At 38.7% G+C, this 26,525-nt stretch overlaps 1 protein-coding gene across 3 annotated transcripts in view; it reads left to right on the top strand.

Moving 5' to 3' along the window:
- Positions 1–26,525, top strand: part of NALCN (sodium leak channel, non-selective) — a 249,732-nt gene that overhangs the window by 112,538 nt on the left and 110,669 nt on the right. For all 3 annotated transcript variants that reach the window (XM_040584471.1, XM_040584468.1, XM_040584470.1), the window contains exons 11-13: positions 13,484–13,615; positions 20,332–20,499; positions 25,151–25,342. In XM_040584471.1, coding sequence (XP_040440405.1) covers positions 13,484–13,615; positions 20,332–20,499; positions 25,151–25,342 — 492 coding nt within the window. The remainder of the gene's footprint in view (positions 1–13,483; positions 13,616–20,331; positions 20,500–25,150; positions 25,343–26,525) is intronic.

Below are 26,525 nucleotides of genomic sequence, written 5' to 3'. Positions count from 1 at the left end.
AAGAATTTCAAAGCACACTTGCTGTAATAATCATTGTACTAAGATAAAAAGCTGCAATAAGAACTAAGATAAGGTAAGGAGCTCTAGTTGATCATAAAACTTCTCCATGAAGGAGGGTTTTTTTTTACTGTCATTGCTGGGAAATACAATAATAGTAAAAAGAAAATCCACTACAAAAAAATGTTTCCTTCCTTGAGCAACTGCTTTGTTAGAGTCTCATTTTGCGAGTTTTCATGCCACTTGGAAATACGGGCAGCAGGATGTCCAAAGAGAGAATGGAATGCTCCCACACGTATATTTTGATGTTAGAAGTCATTTAGGAGGACATAGACTATACTTGAAGCATTTGGATTTCATTTTTTGGTTTTTTTGCCATCACTTCCTCAAACTAAAGAAAATTGTTCCCCCTCTTTTTTAACTTGTTTTGTTTTTCTTTTCTGTTAAAAAGTCAGCTTGTTAGTGCTTTCTCATTATGTAAGAAGCAAGAATTAGATGGTAATTCAAAATAGTGCTTCATCCTTGTACAAGATGTTTCTGGCAAATACTCAGTTTCTGCTTATCCTATATTGCTGTGTATGCTGTTTTCTCATGAGCTTAAAGGAACTAGAAGATATGCCCTGAAGCCTTCCTAACAGCAGAATTTATGTTTCCAGTACTCCAACTCATTCTGGGTAGTGTCAGCTTTCTTCTGCCCTCTGTCACTGTAAACTGTCAGCAAAACACCCACATAAGAGGGTGGGTTAAAGCACACATGTACAGCACTGAGCTTGGGTTCCCCCTGAAGAGCCATTTCTTCTACAGAGTATATGGAGAATTAGTAGATACCAACTTGGATCTGAGCAACTTGCTCATTGGTGTTCACACAGCAATGCAGTCACACTGAAACTGAATCTGCGCTAAATACTTGAGAAGGTGCTTTAAACTGTGAGAAGGCAAAAAGAGAAGAGCAGGCAGTGTATTTAGCTCCTCTAGCTCAGCTGTACCTGTCTTGGTACATGGGTAATGCTGTGTTCTGGAAATAATACCAAGAATGCTGAAAGATTTCATGGTGATCCTGAATAAGCACCAATTGAAGTGTGTGGTGCAATACTTGCATTACGGTCTGTTGCCCTTTCAGCTCATGAGCTACTCATTATCTTGAGAGCAATGTTTTCCTTCATATGTATAAAGCAGCTAGTAAATCTACACTACTGCAATAACACAAAAAGTAAAAAGAACACATTTCTAATTATTTGAGAAATGAAAGGCCAAAGAAAAGAGAGACAGTGAAAATGGCTGATGCACGTATGGTTAATAAATGACATTTCAAAGCCATGCTTCTTGAATTGAAATGTAAGTGAAAAAGTAGCCTATTGAAGCAATTTCAGGGAGGCCTTCCAGGTGAGGTCTTCAAAGACATATAATTCAAGGAACAGGTATTAACTGGAAATTGTTGGAAGTGAGTTTCCTAGAGCTGTAAAAGGGAAAAGTTATGGAAATTTTTAAGGCATGGAAAAGAATAACAGCACAGGTAGGTTCCAGATTCTTTCCATCCTCATTCACTTTCCCTGCAGTTTGAGGGAAAGTTGAAGCACATGTACTAATCAATTACTTCTCAAAAATTTATTTAATGTGTTTCTGAAGGAGTGAGCAATATATTATGTACCACAGCTCATACATGGTACAGCTTTTGAATAGCAAATGGATTTAGCATTAGCAATGGAGCTGTCCTGCTGCACAGTAAGCATGACATTATTGTGTTTTTTTCCTTTTGTGGTTAACATATTTTCAAAATGAAAATTTACAAACATGGGAAATGTCAACATTGTTGACATACATGAAATAGAAGATTGTATCTAGAGGGTTCAGCAACAATATGTAAATACCGACAATGGTATAACACAGATACTGAATCAGCTTGAGTTTTCAGAGGAAAACTTAGAAAACGTAGATTAAGAATGTCAGATGCATCCATTATAAGGTGATGATGGAGAACAACATCACAAATCAGCTAGAAATTTGGCCTACCCTAAGTGTGTGTATATATACATGTAAGTATGTGCATGGATAGATTTTTTATATATTTATGTATATATGGTGTGTTAATCTGTAATGCGACCAGGTGTTTGGGTCTGTAACTCTTCCTGTTACATTCCTGAGGTTAAATGCATTTACCATTGTGATTTTAAAGTAGTTCAGATATCTAGGCTGCTTCTAAGACATCAGTGACAACTGACATTTTAGAGTATTTTTTATTGTGAGAGGAAAAGAACTTGTAGACTTTCCTTTTGAAAGTACTATGGGGCTAAGGAGCATGCTAATCCACATAGGAAAGGTAGGTGATTCATCACACCTTAGTAAAGGACAGGGTCTACTTCAGCCCTACAGCTTAGATAAAGTCACTAGATATAAATAAAAAATATTTTGGCCTATTTAATTTCAGGTTTTATGCAATAATTATTTTGGCTCGTATTCTGAATTGAACAGCATTTAGGGAAGAGTTAAATCTGTATTCGTATTATTTGGGTTCTGGTTTGCATTTCATAGTATGTAGCTTTAAGAAAATTACTGCCGAGGTGATGATATACTTACTAACAGTTCTAAAATCTGGAGGGTAGGTAACAATCTCTATGCATTATTGTTATCATGAACAATTTAAGTAGTATTTTTAGGTTTCTTTTATGTTGCAGCTGCTGCTCTCCATTTCTCTAAGTCAGATTGCAGTCACTGAAAGGCTGCTTACTTCCTCTCTATCTTCTTGCAAAGAAAATGACATATCTGCACTAGCTGATTTATAAACTGGTGAGGAGGAGATTCATTTAGTTTCAAAGAAGCCATTATTTCATGGATTTTCAGGGCAAAAGATTCACCATTTTCAACTGTTCTCTTAGAAGTTTGTGGGAGGAGAAAAGTGGCTACTGTCAGTAAGAGGCGTACAGGAGTGTATCTATACTGCTACTTTATTCTGTTGTTGCAGGGTGTGAATTAACAGGATGCAGCTAGGCTGAAGGAGGCATATACAACACTTACTCTTTAGCCCTACAGCAGAAATAGGGCTTTAGCTATCAAATCTAGGATGTAAGGAAAGAAAAGTATCTAATTTCTGCCAGAAACTTTTGCTTTTAAAGCTTGGTTACTCTTAAAAGTCCTATCTTATAGTTTGTCATTTCTCTTCAATAATCTTCCTATCATTATTTCCATTCATTGACTTCCTAGGTGTGTATTTTCTCATTCTTCCTGTGTTACTGACTTTACTTTGTTCCTTTGTTCAGAATTCAGTTTGCCTTTTTGAAGTAGTTTTTTATTTTTAAATTGAAATTCACTATGGAAAAAGACTGGAGAGTCTGGTATAATACAACAGGTTCACAAATTGCTTGTATTTTCAAATATTACAGAGACACGTAGACTATTGGAAGACAGTCCTTGGCAACTACTGATTTCTGTGTGATTTTTGCTACAAATAATCTGAAAATTGCATTTGTTGCTTTAAAAAACATACTGTGATAGCATGAAAAGCAGGACCCTGCTTACATATGGGAGCACATATTTGCATGTCCTGAAATGTTGCCATTATTCAGTAATAGCCCCATTTCCAGCTTGTTTTGATGCTGCATAGTAGGAGGCCCTGTAAAAACACAGTTAGATACAGTGCCTGCCTTGAGTTTTAAATATTAATCAGATGAGGTAGAAGGTGGAAAGAGAAGCACAGCAAACTATGTAGAGTTATTTCTTAAGCTAGGACAGTTTACTCTCTATACTGCTCTTTCTGCACGGCCCGTGTCACCTCTGCTGCAGCCAGATAACATATATAGAAGGGTTTCCAACTGCACAACTTAAAACTTGCAAGAGTTATGATGTTTGGTTTTTGGGGAGAGTTGTGCTTCCTTGAATATCCCTATAGCTTCTGTATTATCTCCTTCAACTGGTAACAAAGGTTCTCTATGCTATGGTGATCTTAAAGTAACGAGAGTTTCCAAGGAGATTTTTCACTGAACTACGGATCTTAAAGAGTCTTTACATTCATCTCTACTACATCACTACGAAGAGTTTCTCTGCCATCGTAAAGAATGTTAGAGCAAGTCCCTATAGCCTAAATTGGTGAAGAATCATTCACTGCACTGGGACAGGCAGCCTGTACTGAAAAGGCAAGACTGCCTCCTTGTCATCACCAAAGTTAGTAACATCTGAGCTGCGACTACTAAATTATTTTCTTTGCAGTGTCTAAAAGCTACCCCTTTCAGCATCTTCAAAACTCACTCTTACCTTGTTTCCTCAATGAGGTTGCATTACTTGAATTCATCTAGCATCTGGAAGTTCCTCTCAAATACAGTAGATGATATCCCAGATTTACAACATTTTTTTAATGCCCCACACTGATATGTAACTGCATCACTCTAGGATATTAAAAAGCTTGTTCCCTTAAAATTTGTGGTTAATGCTTAATAATTTTAGGAAATGTTCAGATTGCAGAGCTTGAGAATAATTTGCTAAATTCTCCATACATGCATATCGTTGTCAGGCAGTCATAAAGTAAGTTGAAAGGAAAATGGTTTATAGAAAATTAGTTACACAGCTTGTAAAATGCTCTACAATGTTCTGCAAACAAAAGGGAAAATTTCCTGCAATTTCACAATTTTGTACTTGTTCAGATGGCCATTAACCAACAAGATGAAAATCAAATTTATCCTATTCATGCTATGAATTCTCTATGATTAGCAGTGTATAGAATGTGATTTTCTAAAGCTCTTTTCATAGTCAAGGTATCTTCAAGCACTTTGTTAAAAAAAAAAGAAAAAAAAAGAAAAAAAAAGACAAAATAAACACAAGTATACTAAAAGTGTGTAGGATTAAAAAACTTGCCCTTTTCTTAAGGCCAAGATCAAATATTTGCTCAGTGACTCTTAGAAATCATAGAATCACTTTAGGTTGGAAAAGACCCTTAAGATCATTGAGTCCAACCGTTAACCCAGCACTGCCAAGTCTACCACTAAACTGTGTCCCTAAGTGCCACATCTACATGTCTCTTACACACCTCCAGGGGACTCCACCACTTCCCTGGGCAACCTGTTCCAGGGCTTGACAACCCTTCTGGTGAAGAAATTTTTCCTGATATCCAGTGAAAAACTCCCCTGGCACAACTTGAGGCCATTTCCTCTCATCCCATCGCTTGTTACTTGGGAGAAGACCCCAGCACCCACCTTGCTGTTGTCTCTTGCTACAAACCTTACTTCTTCAGTTGTCCACAGGAGCATTGGTAATAGGTTTTTGCTAATTCTTAGGCAGGACATTACACTATTGACTTGGTAAGTCAGGCCCAAACAGGGCCTCGGAATCTCGGTATTTTACTCACAGATCATACCTCTTGTACCCTGTGTATATACAAATGTCTGCTCTCTTCTTTCCTAGCACAAGGTTCTGCATGAGTGGAAACCCTCACACTGCCTGTGGAGTATGTTAATCCTCTGTGGACTATTTACAGATTTCCAGTCAAGTTTCTCCCTTTTCTCTTTCTTTGTGGTGAATTAGGCAGTTACGCTTTTTTGGTTCATGTAAAATTTTTTTAAACAAGTCCTTTTTTGCTATTTTAGTTCAGTCACACACATCACCCTCAACTTTTCAAGCTTTGTTGTCGTTAAGGTTGTACAATAGACATGTAGCTACAAAATCATGTTGGATCTTAAAAGTCAAGGATTTTTTGCTATTTCTAGTCTTGTTCCAGGACCAGTACCTTATAATAATTTTGGAGGCATGTGATGTCTCCAGCTTTCAACATCAAATCCAGAGTGACTGTTGTGTTACTTCCTTAGTGGTGTAAATCCTTTTCATACAACTTAAACTGGCCTGGCTGTGTAATACCCATGGTCCTTTTATATGTATTTAGAAGCTGTGGGCCAAGCCCTGAAGAAATGGCCAAAAAGAGTGAGAATTTACTTATAATACATTTTCATATTTTATTTGACTTACTGTATTCTGTGCTGCTGTAATGAGCTTGAGTCATGCTTTGTTAGCTCTTCTGAACGAGGGTTCTGTGTTCTGGGATACTCACATGACTGCAGCTAATGGGGCTTTAAGAAATTGTCAGGTACGGTAAGATTTGCAGTGCAGTTACAGAACGTACCAGCACTACATGTTGTGGTGGCAATGTGCACAGAAATGAGCTGGGAGTCATATTTACCTTCATGCTGCTGCAGTGGTTGAATCTAGGCTGCAGCAAGCCCAGAAGTAAAAAAGACTGGAGTAGCACAAATGTAACCTTTTCAGTTGTGATAACTACTTTAAAATATCATCCAAGTCTTTTGTACACATCTAAACAATAACCTTAACAAATCAAAATGTACTCTAGTTACCAGAACGGGTGGACTTCCCCTAAGCATGTGTAGATATAAGTAGAAATATCCTACAACATCATTCTAGCAATGGGTATAAAATTTACCACAATAATAATGTAGCCAGTATAAAGCCTTTAAACAGTGTAACTGGGAGCCTGGCTGGAATATTTTAGCAGGACCTAGCTTCCTTAGGCCAATAGCAAAAGCTAATGAAATTAAAAGGGAGTAAGCAGCTTGGTGGAGCCCTGCTATTAAAACATGGAGGAGGAGATGCTAACGTTTTATGAAGTGTTAAAAATGTATCTAAAATATAAAGAGATACAGATACAACTATTTTTCCTGTTGAAGAATACACAATTCAAGAGTATCAAAATTGGGAAAAAAGCTGCTTACCCATATAGTGATTATGAAAGTCTTTTAGCTAAATGATGTTTACACTGTTCATTAATTGGTTTCATACTATTGAGAGCTACCCTGCCAGTTTGACAATTATGCACTCTAAGGTTTTTACACACTAAATGGCCAAAATAAGAAGAGGTTTTCTGCAGATCAGATCCTCACCATGTCTTGCTCAGTACTAATAAGCTTGAGGGCTTTTTTGGTAATTTTTTATTCTTCAAGGTAGTTTTTCCTCTTTTTTTTTTTTTAATTATTATTACTGTTATTTAGACCATCACCCAGAGTGTTAAGTATTGTCAAATGCAGTCTGAATTTCCATAGGTCTGAAATAAACCACTGAGCTCCTTTTTCCAGGTTTTGCATTGTAATATTGAACATTACCAGCTTCGTCAGTTTTGAGCTAGTAATATCAGGGTGACATGGCCCATGTGTTATTTTATTATTATGTCTGTCAGACCCTAGAAGTTTGCAACGCTTACCATCTTGCTTAGTAAGCAAAGTCTATTATGGACTTGAAACAAAAATCCCACATAAAGGATGGTGGTGCAAGGAGTGACCTGATGTACATATCAGACCCCCCAAAGGGGTTTAGCATTAGGAAAATCATCTTTATTCTAGTTTGCTTAGTGACTGCATTTTGCATGGACCACTGCCTTCCTGAGCCAGGGTCTGTGTGGCTCTGACTGTGTAAGGTGGCAGCTGCTGTGGATTTTGTCCAGGGTAGCAAGCTAGAAAAGGCAAATTTATGTCACTCATTCTTCCTCTGCTGTGCAGGAAGGTGGAAGGAGTATTAAAGCAATGTACCCCATTTTGATGCTCCTGGAGGGACAAAAGACTGCTTTAGTCTGTGCATGGTAATGCTCCGTAAGGGTAGTTGACCCAGGTAGTCTCCACCTGTCAGCAATTGCAGTATCATTGCTTACTTAAGCTTTTGGGTGAATCGGGTTATTATGTATAATTTTTCATTTCAAGTTCCTCAGCTGTACCAAGCACATCCCTAATGTTAAATAAATGAGCAGTGGTTTAGAAGTTTTTTCTGTTTTCATGAAATTCCCTCTGGGCACAAAGCAAATAAATCCTGAAGTCCTTTGTGCATTTCCAAACACTGAAAGATTTTGGATCATTAATAGTTTGTTATATATTGGGTTTATGGCCATTGCATCTTTAATGCATTGTGCCATCCACATTCTTCACAGCATCCTGGACACTGAGAATTGTCATCCTGCATGAAGCCAGATGCCAGCATTAGAAGTGAATCATAGTAAATGTAAGAAATTCATCAGTGTTGTAGTTGATTGATGGCAGCAACAGGGCATTTCACTTGAGACTACTTCAACACGGCTAATCTTAAGTCCAATTTAATATTAGACACAATTTTCCCATCCTGCAACTGGCTGACAGCAACATCAGAACATTTCTTTCATCTTATTCCTACGCAGTTTAAGAAACACACATCCAAGGGCTGAAAAAGGTCGATAAATTAAACAAGAACAAAAATTGGCATTACATCTCTTCTTTCAAGTTTGCACAGAGAATTTTCCATGGCTGTGTGCTCTGAGAAGGGCTGTAATCCAAATGAAACACTGCTGATCCAGTGATCCAAAATGATTTTTAAGGTTTGGGCAAGTGCTGTGGGCTAAATTCAGCTTTCGTTTAGACTTCGTTCCAAATACAGAAACATGTAAAGAGACAGTGAGCTCTCATGGTCAGACATTACAGCAGAGGTGCAGCTGAACTCTTTCAAGGGTACAAATCCAAATTAAAATTCTGTGAAGCAGAAAGAACAAACCAAGACAGATTAAAGTAGGGGAAAGTTGGGCACAGTAGGTGTGTGGGCTAGAGCACTGTGATTGATCTCCTAAGGATATTGCAGCTTGTCTGAGAAGCCAACAGGAAAGCTGCTTATCAGACCTAGCATTCATGACAAGTGAGCAGCTAGATTCTGACATGCTGTAGAAAAAATTAAGAAACACAGATGCCAATCTGGCCCTCATAAGAAGGCCAGTCCTAGGATTTTAAAGTAATGAATTTCTTTTTTGGGTGTCCTCAGCACAGTGGTTTTGCTGTGCAGGTGCATTTACTTCTATACCTCCACCTTGCTGGTCCTGTGGGCTTTCTCTCTGCCAGCAGCTAGGTGCGTTTCACATTGCCTGCCACAGCCATCTCCTAATTTGCTGCCTCAACCAGCTGTTCCTGCCTTTATGTAGCCCATGCCTAGCTTGTATCCTGTCTGAACCTCCCTCCTTACTGTCTGGGTGTTGAATTGTGGTATGCCAACATAATACTCCTTGTTAGCTAAAGAGTCCCCGTTCAGTTGGGAAGGCAACTTTTAGTAATTGGCAAGAAGCTTTATTGAATTTTACTGAATCATACAACAATTAGGATATTATTTATGTTATTGTCATTTATTTTCCAGCATTAAATATACCACTGGAAAATCTTTTTATGGGTGTCCAAAGGTATGGACTGTGTGAGAAAGTATGCATGTATGTAGATGTATACCAGGGTGGTTTATGCATTTTTGTTCTTCCTGTATTATCATTTTGCTTCCCTGTTGTTTTTTGTGAAGAGAGAGAAAAGTGGATTTTACAGCCTCACTTACTAGTTTCTTTTAGCAAGTTCTTTTGCAATTGAGGCAGAATACTTTGTTACTATGAAGGAAGTTTTGACACTGTTAAAAATACAGCGTAAAATATGCAGAGAGATGTAACTGTCTGTTTAGATCTTGTGTGAAACAGAAATGTAACGGATACCATGCTACCTGTTCTGAATCACACCACTGACAACAATGCATGACGGACACCAGTAGCCCTGTCTTTAATTACTGTATTCTTATAGCTTGCCTTGTGGATTAAAGATGACAGCAAGATTTCATTTAGCCATTCTGTTTTGGTGACTTCACTGTGCTTTAGGCATTGTTTTCAACCCAGGTGTGTTCTGTAAATTTCTGACTCTCAGAAATTCATGTCCTAAGCCCCCCTTTCCAGGTTGGAATATACAACCATTTTATGCCACTACGGTCAAAAGGAAGCCAGCTCGCATAAGGGTTGAGCTGTCTTCTGTCTGCAGTGCTATCACTGATCCACCCAAGAAGTCCAGATGTTGAGGCAAGGGGCAGTCCTAACAGCTGAATGCTTGTAAATATGTGCTTAGTCTCCACTCAGCTTCAATTTAAGCAAACTGCCTTAAAACACCAGTGGAATTCAACAGGGGATGAGTTCTGTATACAGGTGCAAGACTTTGCTAAGGGCCTGGACAAGGGCTTATGCCTTATTATCTAATAATTTGATCACAGTATTATGAAGAGTAGCTTGGTCAAGATCCTGAGCTCCAAGCAGGGTAAAACAAAAAGTGTAAATGTGGACAATTCTTTATCAGTGTTAACAACAACAGCTCACTAAAGACTCAGATAATATTTTACAACTGTATATATGAATTTTCTAACACATTAATGTACCTTTACAAATGTAAAAATGTGTGTTACTTAATTTTTGTATTCTCCTATAACATCTTCACGTTCACAGGCCCTAGTTCTCCTGGCGCAATTTAACCACTCTGATATCTGCTAGAAGGGCAACACAGCAGGAGACAATCCAGATTTCTGGATTGCCGTGATGGTAACTTCCTAACACATGTGAGCTGATGAGGGCAGGTGTTATGGCTGGACCTCATACTCACAAGCAAGGAAGAACTGGTCAGGTTGTGAGGTTCAGGAGCAGCCTTGTTTTCAATGACCATGAGGTTGTGGATGGAACAAAGCCAGAAGACAGGAACACAACCCTGGTGTTCAGGAAAGCAGACTTCTTTGTGTTCAGCTGTTTGCTTGGAAGTATCCCTTGAGATACAGTCCTAGAGGTAAAAGGGTTCCAAAGAATTGGTTGATTTTCAAGGATCTCCTCCTCCAAGCTCAAAAATGGTCCCCTTCCAAGTGCAGGAAATGAAGCAAATGTGGCAGGAGGCCCATATGGATGAACAAGTAACTCTGGAATAAACTCAAAAATAAAAAGGAAGCATACAGGGGATTGAATCAGGGGCAGATGGCCCAGAAGGAATACAATGATTCTGTCTGTCTGAGAGTAGAGAGATAAGGTTAGGAAAGCCAGACTCCTCATAGGGTTGAATCTGCCGAGGGGCATGGATGGCAACAGGAAGGGCTTCTACAGATATAAGAGCAGTAAAAGGAAGACTAGTAAAAATGTAGGCGTGCTGTTGAATAGGTTAGGGGACGTGATGACATGGAAGTGGTTGAGGTACTCAATGCCTTTTTCACACCCATCTTGATGAGTAAGACTGACCTTCAAGAATTCCAAGCCCCTGAGATTTGTGAGAAAGTCTGGAGCCATGATGACTTATTCTTGGTGGAAGAGGATCGCATTAAGAAACATTTAAACAAACTGGACGTAATGATGTCTATGGGATCTGATGGGATGAACCCATGATTGCTAAGGGAGCTGGCCAATGTTACTGCAAGGCCAGTCTTGATTCAACAACACCCTCTTCAATGATCCGGATGATGGCACAGAGTGCACCTTCGGCAAGTTTGCAAATGATAGAAAACTGGGAGGAATGGCTGATACACCAGAGGGTTGGCTGCCTCTCAGAGGGACCTTGATAGGCTAGGGAACTGACCACACAGGAACCCTTATGTTCAACAGAGGGAAAACCAAAGTCCTACACCAAAGAAGGAATAACTGCATGCACCAGTACAGGCTTGGTACCAACCCCCTGCAGTGTAGCAGAAAAGGCCTTGGGGACCCTGGTGGACAAGTTGAATATGAGCCAGCCATCTACTCTTGAGACAAGGCCAACATCTCTCAGGGCAGAACTAGGAAGAGCATTCCCAGCATACTGGGGGAGGTGATCCTCCTCTACTCAAGTCTGGTGGGGCCATCAGGGGTGTTGTGTCCAGTTTGGGGCTCCTCAGTACAAGAATGATGTGGACATACTGGACTGAGTCTAGCAGAGGGCTGCAAAGATGATGAAGAGGCTGGGGCATCTTTTATATGAGGAGAGACTGAGAAAGCTGCAGCTGTTTAGCCTGGAGAAAATAAAGCTCAGGAGGAGACCTTATCAGTATGGAAAAGTACCTGATGTGAGGAAGTAAAGAACATGGAGCCAGGGTCTTAATCAGTAGTGTCTCATAATAGCATAAAAGGCAACAGGCACAAGCTGAGACACCGAGGAATTCCATTGAAACATGAGAGAAAACTTTTCCACTGTAAAAATACAGGACGAGGTTGCCCAGGCAGGTTGCGGAGTTTCCAGACTTGGGAGATACTCAAAACTTGACTGGATGTGGTTCTGAGCAACCTTCTGTAAGCGACGCTGCCTTGAGCACAGGGGTTGGGCTAGGTGATCTCAAGAGGCCCTTCTGATCTCAGGGATTTCATGATCTTATTTTTCTTATGTCTCACACTGGGACAATGTCTTAATTTTAACATCTGTACACAAGAAAACACTTTTCACTGTGAAGGTGGTCAAACAGCAGTGGGACAGGTTGCACAAGCAGGTTGTGGAGTCTGCATCTGTTGAGATATTTAAACTCTTATGGGACACAGTCCTGGAATACCTGCTCTAGCTGACTCTGCTGGAGCAGGCAGGGGAAGACCAGATAATCTCAAGAGGTGCCTTCCAAACTAAATACTTATGTGATTCTGTGAATATAAACCAGTACAGACACACTAAGTCTTTAGGAAGAAATTTAGAAGAGGCAGAGTTCTTCTATATTTTGAGTTATATTTTTCCTGGCACTTTTATAGATAAAATCAGGAGCAGATGAAAATGGCCTTTACCCAATGTGAACACAATTTAAATCTACAGACAAACACAAGGAACCATAATGTTGCACAACTTGCATTTGCAAATAAGCATTAAAGACATAAACTGTGAAAGATTACTTGTGAAAGATACTTACTTGTGAAAGATTGTAAAAGCATCGATATTAGTGACCACTCATTCAATGATGCTTTAATGTAGAACAATGCTCCATTCTCCGTGTTTGAAGCTAGGTTCTACTGGAACAATTGTGGCTTACCCAGTGAGGGTAGTGGTTACCTTAATTTGTAAGTCCATGCTTTTTGTGGTGGAGGCCTAGAAGTTAGTTCTTTGAACTTTTGGCATACCTTTTACCACTACTATTTTGGCAACTCACAGATGTAAAGTCTGGGCCAGTGCTGCGTGCCTCCATTTCTCTTTTCCCCTGTGGGATTGCAGCAGCAGTGACACAAAGGATTAAGTGCACAGATACATGAATTACCTGTGAATTACTTCACGGTTCGTTGGACCAGATGTGCATAACTACTATATGTAGATATGTTGTATACTTTTAGGCAACAGTTTGACATCAGATGAATCTCTTATCACTTGTCATTCTTGAGTAAAAGCAATGCACAAGATAGAATTGATGTTACTTGTCCCTGAACATTAAGATCTGCATGAACAAATCATAATGAGGGAGTATTAACCAAGGGCAACTGAATAGGTAGAAGTACGGTTTATGCTTTAAAAACATACTAAAGCAATGGATATTATATGAAATGATAAACCTTCACTTAGAAGTCAATTGGCAAATAAAAACCTGAAAAGTAAAAAAATCCACCAACTTACACATACAAACCAGTTGAAGCAATATATCAGAAGTATAAGTTTTCTTATTTTAAAGAGTAGTAAGTTAGAATCATGTAAAGAAGCTGATTATGTTTTAACAGTGTAATAAAACTTAATAATGTGTGTGGTTTAGCTCATTTTGTTGATAAAATTTTCTTTTTCTTTTGCAGAAAATGATGAGGTCATCTGTGTTCCATATGTTCATACTAAGCATGGTGGCTGTAGATGTGATTGTCGCTGCTAGTAACTACTACAAAGGAGAAAACTTCAAGAGACAATACGATGAATTTTACCTAGCTGAGGTGAGTGTAATGAAATGGCTATCTGGATATTTTTCAAGATAAGCTAAAGTAGAAAATGTGAATGTCAAGCACATTTTAGTATGTAATTTTTTTATTCCCTTAAGCATTCTGAGAATTCTGTGCTAACTTGTTCAAGATCCTCAGTCTGACAGTGGCTGACAGCCCTATCTTACAACCTTTTGAAAGGTAATTTCCTCAAACAAAATGTCAGTGGTAATGAGCTCAGGCTTAAGTATAGCATCTGCAGGCAATGCGTGGCTGCTGAGTTGCTATCTTTCTCTAGAAGGAATGTAACATCCAGAAGAATTTAACTTTAAAAAAATGACAAAACACTGTCTTTACAGAGTAGAGTACTTCTTCCTAAATCATCTTTATTCAACATACACTTAGCTGCAAGAAGGTCCTTAAGCATAACCAAAATAGTGTCGCAAATAGCCTGACTTTGGCAACTTCAAGAGCATACTGTAAAAAAACCCACATTTATCCAGTCATTAATTTGGTGAAGGAGGAGGTTGCGCTCCTGAACCAGTGAAATGGAGGTAAAAAGTTTCTTTGCAAGTGGCATTCTGGCAGGGACCCTGACTGACTTATTAGCTGGTCAAGGATTTTACTGTAGAGCGTGCACTAGAGATCCCAGAACCTTGGCTACATGTCTTTTTAGTGGTTTTTAGTACTGTTCAATTCAGTATTAAAAAAATTAAAAAAGAATGTAACACTTTGATACTAATGTACAGGCGTAGCTTTAAATAGATAACTTGTTTGTCCTGAATCAAGAGTGAAATCAGTATTGTAACATTCTTTATTAAAAATAGTTCCATGAGCACTGTTAGTTGTCACTTTGTCTGAGTATAAAGCCACCAGTGCTGAAATTCACCAAGATCAGTTCTCTGACAGTGTTGATCATGGTTGCCTGGATTTGACACGTCTAGTTTAATGGTTACTGTGGTTTCCCTGGCTTTGATAATTATGCAGTCCTTCTTTGGAGGCAGAGGGGACATCCTTGGGCTAGGGTGCATGATAGCAGTATATTCCTTGTGATTCCTCTGCCATTTTTATTGCCTGGTTGGCAACCAATATACCAATGGCAGAGGATTCACAAGTCAAAAAATTTGGTGATTTGTACTCTTTTTGTTTAAAATGTCTAGATACATTTGAGAGTCAGACTCTAAAGTGCCCAACTTTAAACCCTTTAGTCCATAACATTATGATGCTTTATGAATCTCCCTTTTTAAGGGAGGTTGAGTTGATACTAATTTTTTTAATTTATCTTAGTTTTAGAATATGTATCTGATGTCTTAAAATCTTATGAAGCTGAGACTTCACCAGTTCTGGGACAAAACTGAAAACAAAGTTAAAGGTAGCACCAGAGTCCTAAAACCTCAAAAAAGTGCAGACTGGAGAGACATCAGTGCTGTGTCATGCTTTATTGTGTCTCATGCTGCTGGAGATAGCTGTCGTTTGTATGAACACTGAGTAAAGCTGGCCCAGCCAACAATTACAAGAGTAATTGTGAAATGTGTTATCTTTATTTTATCTCAAGTTCTAAGCGTATCCAGAAAACAACATGAACATGCAAGAAGATGATCTTGGGAATAAGTCATTGGAATAAAATGCACAAATACTGGGTTTTCTTATGACATCCCCCACAGATCTGAGGATGTAAGTGAGGACAGGGAAACTCATTTTAGCCTCTGTCGTGGTTTTAACCTGGCAGGCAGCTCAGCCCCACACAGCTGCTCGTTCACTCTCCCCCAGTAGTGTGGGGAGGGAATCAGAAGAGTAAAAGTGAGAAAACTTGTGGGTTGAGATAAAGACAGTTTAATAGGTAAAGCAAAAGCCACACACACAGGCAAAGCAAAGCAAGGAGTTCATCCACCACTTCCCACGGGCAGGCAAGTGTTCAGCCATCCCCAGGAAAGCCGGGCTCCATCACCCATAACAGTTACTCGGGAAGACAAAATGCCATCACCCGAACATCCCCCCTTCTTCTTCCCCCAGATTTATATGCTGAGCACGACATTACATGGTATGGGATGTCCCTTTGGTCAGTTGGGACCAGCTGTCCCGGCTGTGCCCCCTCCCAGCTTCTTGTGCCCCCCCAGCCTGCTCGCTGGTGAGGTGGGGTGAGAGGCAGAAAAGTCCTTGACCCTGTGCAAGCCTGCTCAGCAGTAGCTAAAACATCCCTGTGTTATCAACACCACTGTTTTAATCACAAACCCACAACAGCACCATACAAACTATAATGAAGAAAATTAACACTGTCCCTGCCAAAACCAGTACAATATCGTAGGCCAGAGACAAATAATTAAGTCAGCATTAAAGCCTGGGACCATGAACTTTTTGCAATAGACATTTTTGCTTTATGCCCAGGATACAGGAAGTGGAGCCTGGATTCTTATCAAAATAACATTAATTCTATTTATATTCAAAATAGGAAACGCTACATGTGCTATTTCTATTTTCACACTGAATATATAGTATAATTATGCTTTTATTAATCAGTGCTAGAAACACTCTCTTCACCATCTATTTCAAGTGTAGGGTTTGGGGAGGGGGAGGTTCCAAAGAAATACTTGCCAGAGTTTAATAATTCAAGATGAGTATGGCATGTAAACTAGTGTATTATAAGCCCTCTTAAGCAATGTCCGGTTTTCTTTAAAGATGTATTTTTCTGCTTCTGCGTATCTTAGATTATTGGTTTATTGGTGGGAATGTTGTCAGACATTTTTTTACATTCTACATGTTTACATTTCTAAGTATATAAGGTAAATTAATCTGGAATACAGAAAGGTATTTTGTTTATTTGTAAGGCATACTTTTGATGTCTGTTTGTCTGGGGTTTTTTATTTGTGATACTTTTACTAGAGACACTATAAAAAAAGCAAGAATAACCCCCTAGTATCTTACAGAAGGAGGTATAAAATACAGTATCAGAAGAGCAGAAGAGTAGAAAACATCCTGGGAGAGAGGAGAAATTGATAAGCTGGTGTCATTTCCTACCCAGTTAATTGTGAAACTTGTGCTTTACAGCACAGGGCGTACAAAGAAATTGTTTTTAAGAGCCTTGAAGAGGCTGAATACTCAAACAACGCCTATTATTCCTCAGTGGCTGGTTTGGTTTTCTTGGTGAGGAAGACTAGTTGGAGCAGGACGCACTGCTGTTGCTCTGTATTTTCCATTACACTAGATGCAAAAAGCTTTCCCTTCAGAGGGAGCTGACTTGAGTGGCCAACAGCAATCGGGATTCCCTTTGCTAAAGGAAATGCCTAGGTACATCACAGCAAACATATCTCGCTTTCTGATACATTTTCTAGAAGTCATCTTGGAAGCTGCTGGCTTTAGGAGCAGACATGTCCAATAAAATAGCTCACAGTCCATTTTATGGACCACACATTGTAGTGGCCTAGAACTGTAGAAATACATCCACTTAAATTCAGTAAACAAATCTAAGTGAAGTTATTGAGATACCCGGTGTCAAGAAAAAGAAGTGTATTCTTTGTTGGAAAGAGAAGACAGACTCAAGAGAAAAGGAGACAAAGGTTAGACAAGAAGATAACAGATAGAAATTAATTCTAAACTCGGGTCCCACTGGTTGCATAATTTTGTATACCCAGTAGTAAATGAGAGGTTCTGACAAGCATTTCAATTTGTATACATCAGCCCTGCAGATTAAGCAAAACCAGAATTTTAAGAGGATAGCTCAGAACCCCAATGCACTATCTGAGAACCTGGAAAGAGCAGAGCTTCAGACTCATTTTTGGTAATTGTTATTGAGGATGTTGACTTTACCTACTCAATACCTGGACAGAATAGTGATGGATGTTTGTTTTTATGTGCAACTGCCACATTTTGTCTTCCATTAAAAGATGATACAGACTAGAAGTCTTATTGGAGATGTGTGAAATTCCTTCCAGTACTGCTTTAAAGGGTCTGAAAAACAGAGTTCAAAACTAGGTGCTTTTATAAGCTTCCTCTTAGGTTCCTTTGGCAGTCTGTCTCCTTGCACTGCTGCCTTCATGTAGCCTTTGCCCTGCCCTGGCTGAAGGAAGGATTGAGTGCTGGGTCAGATCTGGTAGCGAGGGAAATGCTGGAGGTCTGTGCCCTTAATCCCACTGATCCTGCTCAAAAGAATTCTTGTCTTTCCCAAAGCCACACTTACAAAGAAAACTGAGTCTGTCACTGTTGGATGTTGGCTGATACCGAGCTCTGCCTCTGCAAAAGAACATAAAGGGGCTACTGGCGAAACGTACTGTTGCTGAAGGCAGCATTAATGCCATAAAGCTTCCAGGTGACTCAGTGGGAGGCAGCTGTCACAGAAGCAGCCCATTCCTGGTAGCTCCTCTCTGGCCTCCCCAAGGCAAAACTGGCAACCTGGTGGAGGGTGGCTGCTCATGTGTTACACCTGCTTTTTGTGTGTGCATCTGATTTGGCTTCTTATGTGAATTTGCCTTTCTCTTGTCTCTACAGCAATGAAAGGAGTGATTTCAGCTTAAAAAAATAAGCTATAAAATTGTATTACATTTCACACCTAACAAAAAGTTTTAGTCAGATATTCCGAATCTTCTGTATTTAATTACAAGGAAGGAAAAAAATACCAGCTCTGTCAGCAGGAAGACAGGTGTATAAATGTAATCAGATGTTATGCAAGCCATTTGATACATTTTAAGTGCTAGTGGTTTGAATTCATTTGACAAGCATGTAAAATGCAAATGATCCCACCCACACATTTTTAGAATAAATTAAAATACTCTTAACATCGTATTTGTTAGTCTTGTCCTAATAGGAAGCCTATGTGCTCTGAAGTATGTATGTGTGTATTTAAATGGCATTGTTATTCCACCTGCTCTGAAGCTGAATTCCAGCTGCTTTCTACCCACTGTTCCATTTTTCCTCATTTGATCCCCTTGTTCTTTCAGGACTCAGATGTGTTTTCATTAAAAGTGAGGATTCATTTCAAGATTTTTTTGATAAAACATTTTCCTTGTGATTAAGATAGAGATTTTCACGTGAAGAGGTAGCCTCTTCAGACTTCGCTCATTGTTCTTCTTGAGCTCTTTGAGCTCCCAGAACAAAGGCTGAAAAACTGGACAGACACATTTCAGAATATGAGCATGAAAGTGTTGCCACACTGTGTATGACTGAAATCACACAAATATTTCTTAGTAGTATATCTTTCCTAATGTGAAGAATTTTTTGGATCACTATGAAGCATTTTGCCTTAATTTAATCATTCAGAGGACGTTTGAAGCCTGATAACTATTTTGCATGCCTTGACAAGGCCACATATTACAGCTGGTGGCACTGTTCATGAATAGCTGTGTGGACTAGGGGATTATGTCCTAGGAAATACAGGACATAAACTTCAGTGTTTAACTTCCATTTCCACTCCTGCTTGTGAAAGTCCTGTACACATAAAATATGTAAAATTTTATTTAGGTGTGTCACAAAATCCTTCTTTCATGTTGATGAATATATTTTTGATGGACTGGAGAGTTTAAATTTTAAATAATGTAGGTACTTAAGGCAGCATCCCAGAGACTGTGACTGTCAGATTCAGAATTAAAATCTTAGCCTCTAACTTTGTTATGCCCTGCCAAATCCAGTAAATCTACAGTCCACAGTTGGTTAATCTCTCCATCTTAAAAGGATTAATACTTTTGCTCAAAGAAGGTTTCGACTGTATTTTGGTAATGTTTGCACAGCACTTTGAAAGTATTAATTGTATATAGATGCCACCTAATGTTATCTCAGTGTCTCTTTTAAGCCCCAAAGTGTGTAAAGAGTCAAAGAGGAAAATTGCTGAATCAAGGAAAAACATTCTTTCCATTGGTTTTCCTGGCTGTTAGGAAGTGAGGGAGTGAGTCTTTCATGATTTATACAGTAGTAAATTATAAGAAGACAGGTGAGGAAGAAGTGTGTCCAGCCAGAAGGACTTTCAGTAGTGAGAGAAGTAAGAGAAAATAAATCTTGAAGATGCAAACCTATGCAAAATTGGTTCCCTTTGTTCAAGCTGAACATCATGTGTTTTAGTGCGTAAATATTTCGAGAAAGGCCTCACAGTCATCCAGTGCCTACAAGCAGATTTCTTCCACTGTAACTTCCCACCTTACTCTCTTTGCTCAACTTCTTTAACACCATCTCTTTAAAATTTTTGAAAACTTACCAATTTTGGACTATGTTTGAATTTCTTCTTTTTTTTAATTTGTTCTAATGCTTGAGTCCCATCACCCATTTTCTGCCTGTCTTGGTTTTCACATTATTATAGATGTTTTAGAAAATTGAAGCAGCAATTTTCAGAGAGACCTTTAAACTTTGGTTTGTTACATAGATCTCTTAAAATTCTTCAGACAGCTCATATGTGTTGCTTCACATTTTGAAAAAAAAAACCTCATTTTTTTTTGCTTTTTATCTGTGTACAAAAAGTGAAATTTCAGCTGGGTGGATTTATTATTTCATGCTTTCTAAATTGTGGCATCTACATGTCTGTGTTGAGACTTCAAAAAATTTCATAAAGTGTACTTTTAAGGAAGAATATTAGCCAATATGAGGAAATCTATTGTTGATTGTTTATTCTGTTTATAGTACGAGTGTTTTTGTTAAGTGTTATGGACATCTTTATTTTTGCCATATAAAGCCTTTATAGACATCATGACATAGAAACCTGTAATTTAACTCAGTGTTTTGAATGCATCTTTCTTTTTTATATATTTGTCTAGGTTGCTTTTACAGTTCTGTTTGATTTAGAAGCTCTCCTGAAGATCTGGTGTTTGGGTTTCACAGGATACATCAGCTCATCTCTTCACAAGTTTGAGTTGCTGCTTGTAATTGGAACCACTCTACATATTTATCCTGACCTCTATCACTCTCAGTTTACATATTTTCAGGTATGATCAACTATTTTTACATTTCACCCTATATACCAGTTAAAAACATTACCTATTTTGCTCTTATTACTTCTGTTCTCAGGCTACTGATGTTGTCACAATATTGTCTCACTTTGAGAATATATTTAAAATAACAAATATGTCTGTTCTTAACCACGTTTGTTGGGTGGATTTACAGAAATGGGATTCTTTCTAACTTTGCTGGGATTCCCTTCTGTTTTCATTAACTCCCGTTTCTTATCTGAGCTATGTTGTTCAGTAGGTTCTGCATTAGTTTTTTCACTGTCCTTCATTGAGCCGTGACCTTGCATACAGCTCTTTAGGGCATCACCTTCCAGTAGTGTCCACCACTGTCCCTGAGGCTTTACTACACTTGCTGTTGCTTTTCCAAATCTTCATCTCTGTGGCAGTCACATGCCTAAGTCTCTGCTCCAGTTATTGTGGGTCTTCTGAGGTCATTTCTTCAGAATCATCTTAGAGTTGTTTTTTATAGATCTCTAACCATTCTTTATCTAGAGGGAAAGTGTGTTTATGAAGGTTCTTCCTACATTTTCACTTTGGGGAAGAGCAGGAAGGAGACAAAGACTGATTAATTCAGACTTCTGATTCTTCCTCTGTCAGCCAGCCAAACCAATTCCCCATTCCTCCTCCTCAAAGTGCTTAGGGTTGCTCCAGTTGTGGGAGAAAGCACTGGGATTTGTTATAATGTGTTATGTTCTACAGTGCTAAAGAAAGGGATTTTAAAAAAAAAAGCATGAAAGGATTCATGTCTGTCCATTATTCAGTAATGGATTGGCATGATGTATAATCAGTAAAGGCAAATAATAAATCATCAGAGTCCTATCAATAAATGTGATTAGCTACAGTGACACATACTGTAACTAAGTGAGTACAATATGGGGGGAGCAGTCTCCCCAGGTATGGGTTGAAATATGATGGCCTTTTCAGACTTCTGCAAATGGCATCCTGTATTTTTGCTAAATGGTTCTACAAACCTGCTCAAGAAAGCTTTCAGGATGACAAATTCTATTTTGCCTTCACCTGGCATCATTTGAAGTCTTTTAGATGGTTATAGCTTTGATTTTGCTGTCCAAATATGTAAAATACTGTTATTCTATGTGGCATAACATTCCTAACCTTCAAGTATCAGGAGTATGTTATTGCACTTTCGTGTCAAAAGCGCACAGGAAACCTAGCTAGGAGCTCTCAGTTAAAGCAGTAAACAACTTAGTTAATAGTTGGTCTATGTTTATTGGGGCAGAGTCCACTTACATCTGATGATTTATTTCTAGGAATTTTAAGTGTAAATTATGAACATGTGGGGCTAAATGGGTGACATCATCACAAACTCATAGGACTGAAAGTATAATTAAAATGTAGCCAGATGTGGATAATAAAATAATGTCTTTTCTTTTTAATGGATTTAATTAGTTTTGTGGGTCAGGGGTAGTGTGTTTTGGTTTTTTTTAAAAAAAGGTGCTAGCTTTTATGACAGAAAATGTCAGGATTTGTTTTTTATTTCCCGAAATATATGATACATACATTTTACAAGCAGAAACACCTGCTACACTGAAATATTTGGGTTGTACTGTGCAATCCAAATCCCTTAAGTGTCAAATGACAGTGAGGTTGGAAAACGCTTTACCTTTGATGTCCGTGTGTAAGGGAGTTACGCACCATATTCCACCAATTAAGCTTCTGGGCAAGCTAGATAACACATTTTCAAATCAACCAAGGTCAAAAAGTCCTTTTCACATGGATACATTGTGACGTTAGGCAGATTTCCAGACCTTTAGGTATTAATGATGACAGGTTAAATGTGTTCCTTGTCAGCCAACAAAACAGATTACTGAAAACAGAAGTTTTATTTGACACATTCCAGGATAGTGAACAGAAATATGTGGTTTATCTAGTCTTCCTTAGCGTATATTTCAGTCTGCATTATTCATTGGTCTTTATCATTACCTTTTGCCAACACATCATTCACTCTTCACCACATTGGCTCTTGTCCACCCTCCCACCTATCTTTCTTACATTTACTGTACAGTCATTCTAAACACTTTGCAAAGCTCCTTCTGAAAGACTCCAGCAAACCAACATTCTATGGCTATAATCTATAGAGCACAAAATCAGTGGAGAAACAACAGGTCTTTCATGTTATTGCAGAGATCTGTAATGAACCGGCATAAAATGGAGACATTTAAACAGAATTTTACCTATACTGGACTGAAAAGATTGTATTTGTGCTTGGGGAAAATACTGCTGAGTGATTTTCTGAATAAATATCATCCCTTTTAGCAAATGCAGCCATTTTTTGTAACAAAGCCATAGTTTCTCTTTTATATTGTTTATTTTGATTTGGGTTTTAACTTATTTTTATATTTAATCCAAGTTCTGCATGCACCTTCTATAGCTCTAAATTTAATACAGTTTGCAATCCAATTACACAGAATGCGTAAATGTTCATTAGAGTGTACTATTGCTAGATTCAATTTGTCACCTAACGAAAATAAATGAAAAAAACATATAGTATCAAGAAGATTAATGTGTTTCTTAAAGGTCAATTAATGTTCCCCAAAGGAAGGGAGGGGAAAGTAAGGCAGATAATACAGTTTATCTAAAACACAACTCAGAATACTGACTAGCATGAAATCTTCACCCCACTGGAGTCAGTGTTGAAAGTAACTTTTACACTGTCAGATCTTGTAAGTCAGAAGGCACCATGTTCACATGTTTGTAGTACTTGGAAATCTCACTCATCTCACTGTCTGTCACTGCCTTTGTAACCAGTTTTATGTGCTCAAATTATATGTAATGGGATCACAGTACCAATATGAAAGGAAAGGACTTTATCTTACCTTGTTCTAAAGTTAAGCTGTGTAGTGTAACCTTTGTAATTAGGACCTTCTTTTAGTACTAAATACAGTGAAGCCTCGTCCCATCTAATACAAGGGGTCTGGTATATTTGAGATAAGTTGTTGTCTTGAGTTGACTTTCTCTTTCTGTCCCTCTTGGCAGTAAAGCCTAGATGACTCACATATTCTGTGCACCTGACAGATAGGTAGGGAGGTGAGTTTCATGCAAAATGCAAAGGTTTATATTATTAGCAAGCTACAAGGTACACTGAACTCCGTGAACAACTTCTGTCAAACTTACTGCCTCTCCAAAAGCAGCAGAGCAGTTGTATTTGACTTGTACATAAGGTCAGCCTTTAACTGCACTGTAATTCCTACCTTCCAGTTTCAATATGTTCTTGCAGACATATAGGTGATACTTTGGGCTAGAGAGTCTTTTTTCTTTGTAAGGACTGCAAAATCTCGTTTGCCACATATGCTGCTGTCTGTTGTCTTCAGCAACTACTTTTGCTGCCACTGCCTCTTGTTGATACCAATGTTCATGTCACTGTTTATGCCACCATCAGTGGCAGAAATAGGAGAGTCAGAGCTGTCAGCAGCTTTTCCAAGGTACACTCGGCAATGAATGGGTCAGGAGTTCTACACACGATCACAGTTCTGCTGCCACTACTAATACTGAGACATGTCATATATATCAGTGGCACACAATGCTATTTCCGCTGATATTGAGAAATGCCATCCAAAATTTCCCTTGTGGGAAGCAGCAAAATATGTTCATTAACAATTTTGCTAGGGTATATGGTACACAATGCCAAGCAATTTTGCCTTGGGTCACCGAAATGGAAAGATGACCTGTGGAAGAAGAGTGGGCAGTTCTTCACGTGAATATATAACCTGGTGTAACAAATAACACAGAATCATAGAAAAATCTAGGCTGGAAGTGGCCTTTCAAAGTTATCTCATCAAGCCTGCTGCTCAAAGCAGAGCTTTCCTCAAAGACTGTTCAGGACGCTGTCCATGTAGAATAAGTATGTTTTTTTAACAGTGACAACCACAATTGGAGCAATTTACCTAGCAGTGCACTGCAGTAGTTTTCAGTTGCTAAATCTAGACTGATGTATTTTGACCTTTACCTGAAGCAGTTCTTACATTTGGTAATACAGTATAAACCATTGGTCTGTAATTCCACATCACATTCAGATTTATTATCTGTGGTATGTTTTGCCTATGTCTTTGTTTCCTTTGTTACCCCAAAAACAGTTTTACCCAATTGCATTTCTGTGATGACTCTTCATGAGCGGTGAGTTGATTACAGCCTTGAGGGCGTTGCATATCCTCCTGTGCCGGTACTCTCAAGATCTCCGCTGTCGTCCCATGCCTGTACACATTGATGCTGTGTTTTGTGGAAGGGTCATAGCTCATTCTATGCAAAATTGCTATTACTGCAGGAAAAGAGACATGTAACAATAAGCATTACACCACACAATTGTAAAAAGCTAAGCAAAAACCAAAGTAGGTTAACAGTTACCTGGTTATTGGGTGACTGCCACTGCTAGCTAAAACAAATCTCCAGGCAGGCCAAGATAAGTACAGACAAAACCTGGCAGGTCCTAGGTCTTGTGTTCTTAACCTAACACATAACTTGTGGTCTGTTACAAGAGGTGGCAACCTGATATTTACCGGTCTACAAAGCTGTAAGTCCCTTTTTGGCCTTGAAGTGTCTGATCCTGTGAAAAGTTGTTGATTAATGTGATTATCATGTAATTAATACAGTTGTATTTTCTCTTTCTTTGCAGGTTCTTAGAGTAGTTCGGCTTATAAAGATTTCTCCTGCTTTAGAGGACTTTGTTTATAAGATATTTGGACCAGGAAAAAAACTTGGGAGTTTGGTGGTGTTTACTGCCAGCCTTTTAATTGTAATGTCAGCAATCAGTTTACAGATGTTTTGCTTTGTGGAAGAACTGGATAGATTTACAACCTTCCCACGGGCAAGTATAAAAAGCATTGATTACTCTTTGCTTGTTATTATTTTCTTGTCATTGATATTTTCTCGTCATTGATATTTTTTGCCGTTGGTGGTGGACTGGGCAGTGCTAGGTAAACAATTGGACTCGATGTTAAAGGTCTTTTCCAGCCTAAATGGTTCTATGGTTCTGTCATGGTTTAACCCAGTAGGTAGCTAAATACCACAGAGCTGCTTGCTCCAGGGGGATGGGGGAGAGAATTAGGAAAAAAAAAAAGTAAAATTTGTGGGTTGAGATAAAGACAGTTTAATAGGATAGAAATGGAAGGGAAAATAGTAAGAATAGTAATACATACAAAACAAGTGATGCACAGTGGAGTTACTCGCCATCTGCTGATCAGTGCCCAGCCAGTTCCTGAGCAGCACCCCCCCAGCCAGCTTTCCCCTTAGTTTATATGCTGAGCATGATATCATATGGTATGGAATATCCCTCAGGTCAGTTGGGGCCAGCTGTCCTGGCTGCATCCCCTCCCAACTCTTTGTTGTCCCCCCCCCAGCCTGCTCGCTGGTGGGATGGTGTGAGAAGCTGAAAAGTCCTTGAGTTGCTGTAAACACTGCTTACCAACAATGAAAACATCAGTGTGTTATCAAAATTGCTCTTACTCTAAATTCAAAACACAGCACTCTACCAGCCACAAGGAAGAAAATGAACTCTATCCCAGCTGAAACCAGGGCAGATTCTATCATATTTGTTATTATATTAGTGGTCTTCCTTTCCTTCTGAGAACCGTGGAGCAGTTTGCCTCCGTATGTGTAGATGAAGTAATTCTGTTTTCTGTGTGTAACAGCCTTCCTGTAGTCCTTCAGTAGCAAAGTTTGTCCTTCTTTGGGTTAGGTATTCTGTTTCTGCTGTTGAGGGAATATAGCAAAATGTGTTGTGTGCACCCTGATGATGAAAAAACAAAGCATATGGCTTAATGCTACTCTAGCATGTTACCGAAAGAGGATTCACGTGCCCAATCATGAACATTAGGCACAAAATTTATATAAAACATGTCTATGCATGATTTATATCTTCATATTACAAAATTGGTTGTTCTTGATTTGTACAGGAATGCTTGTTTTACACAGGGTTATAAAACCTGTCTGCATTGACAAAATAAGTGTTTGCCTTCTGGGTATAAATAATGGATATTTATGGGCATTGC

The sequence above is a fragment of the Falco naumanni genome, chromosome 2 (assembly GCF_017639655.2).
Source record: "Falco naumanni isolate bFalNau1 chromosome 2, bFalNau1.pat, whole genome shotgun sequence".
NCBI lineage: Eukaryota > Metazoa > Chordata > Aves > Falconiformes > Falconidae > Falco > Falco naumanni.
This window is presented reverse-complemented; position numbering and strand designations above follow the sequence as displayed.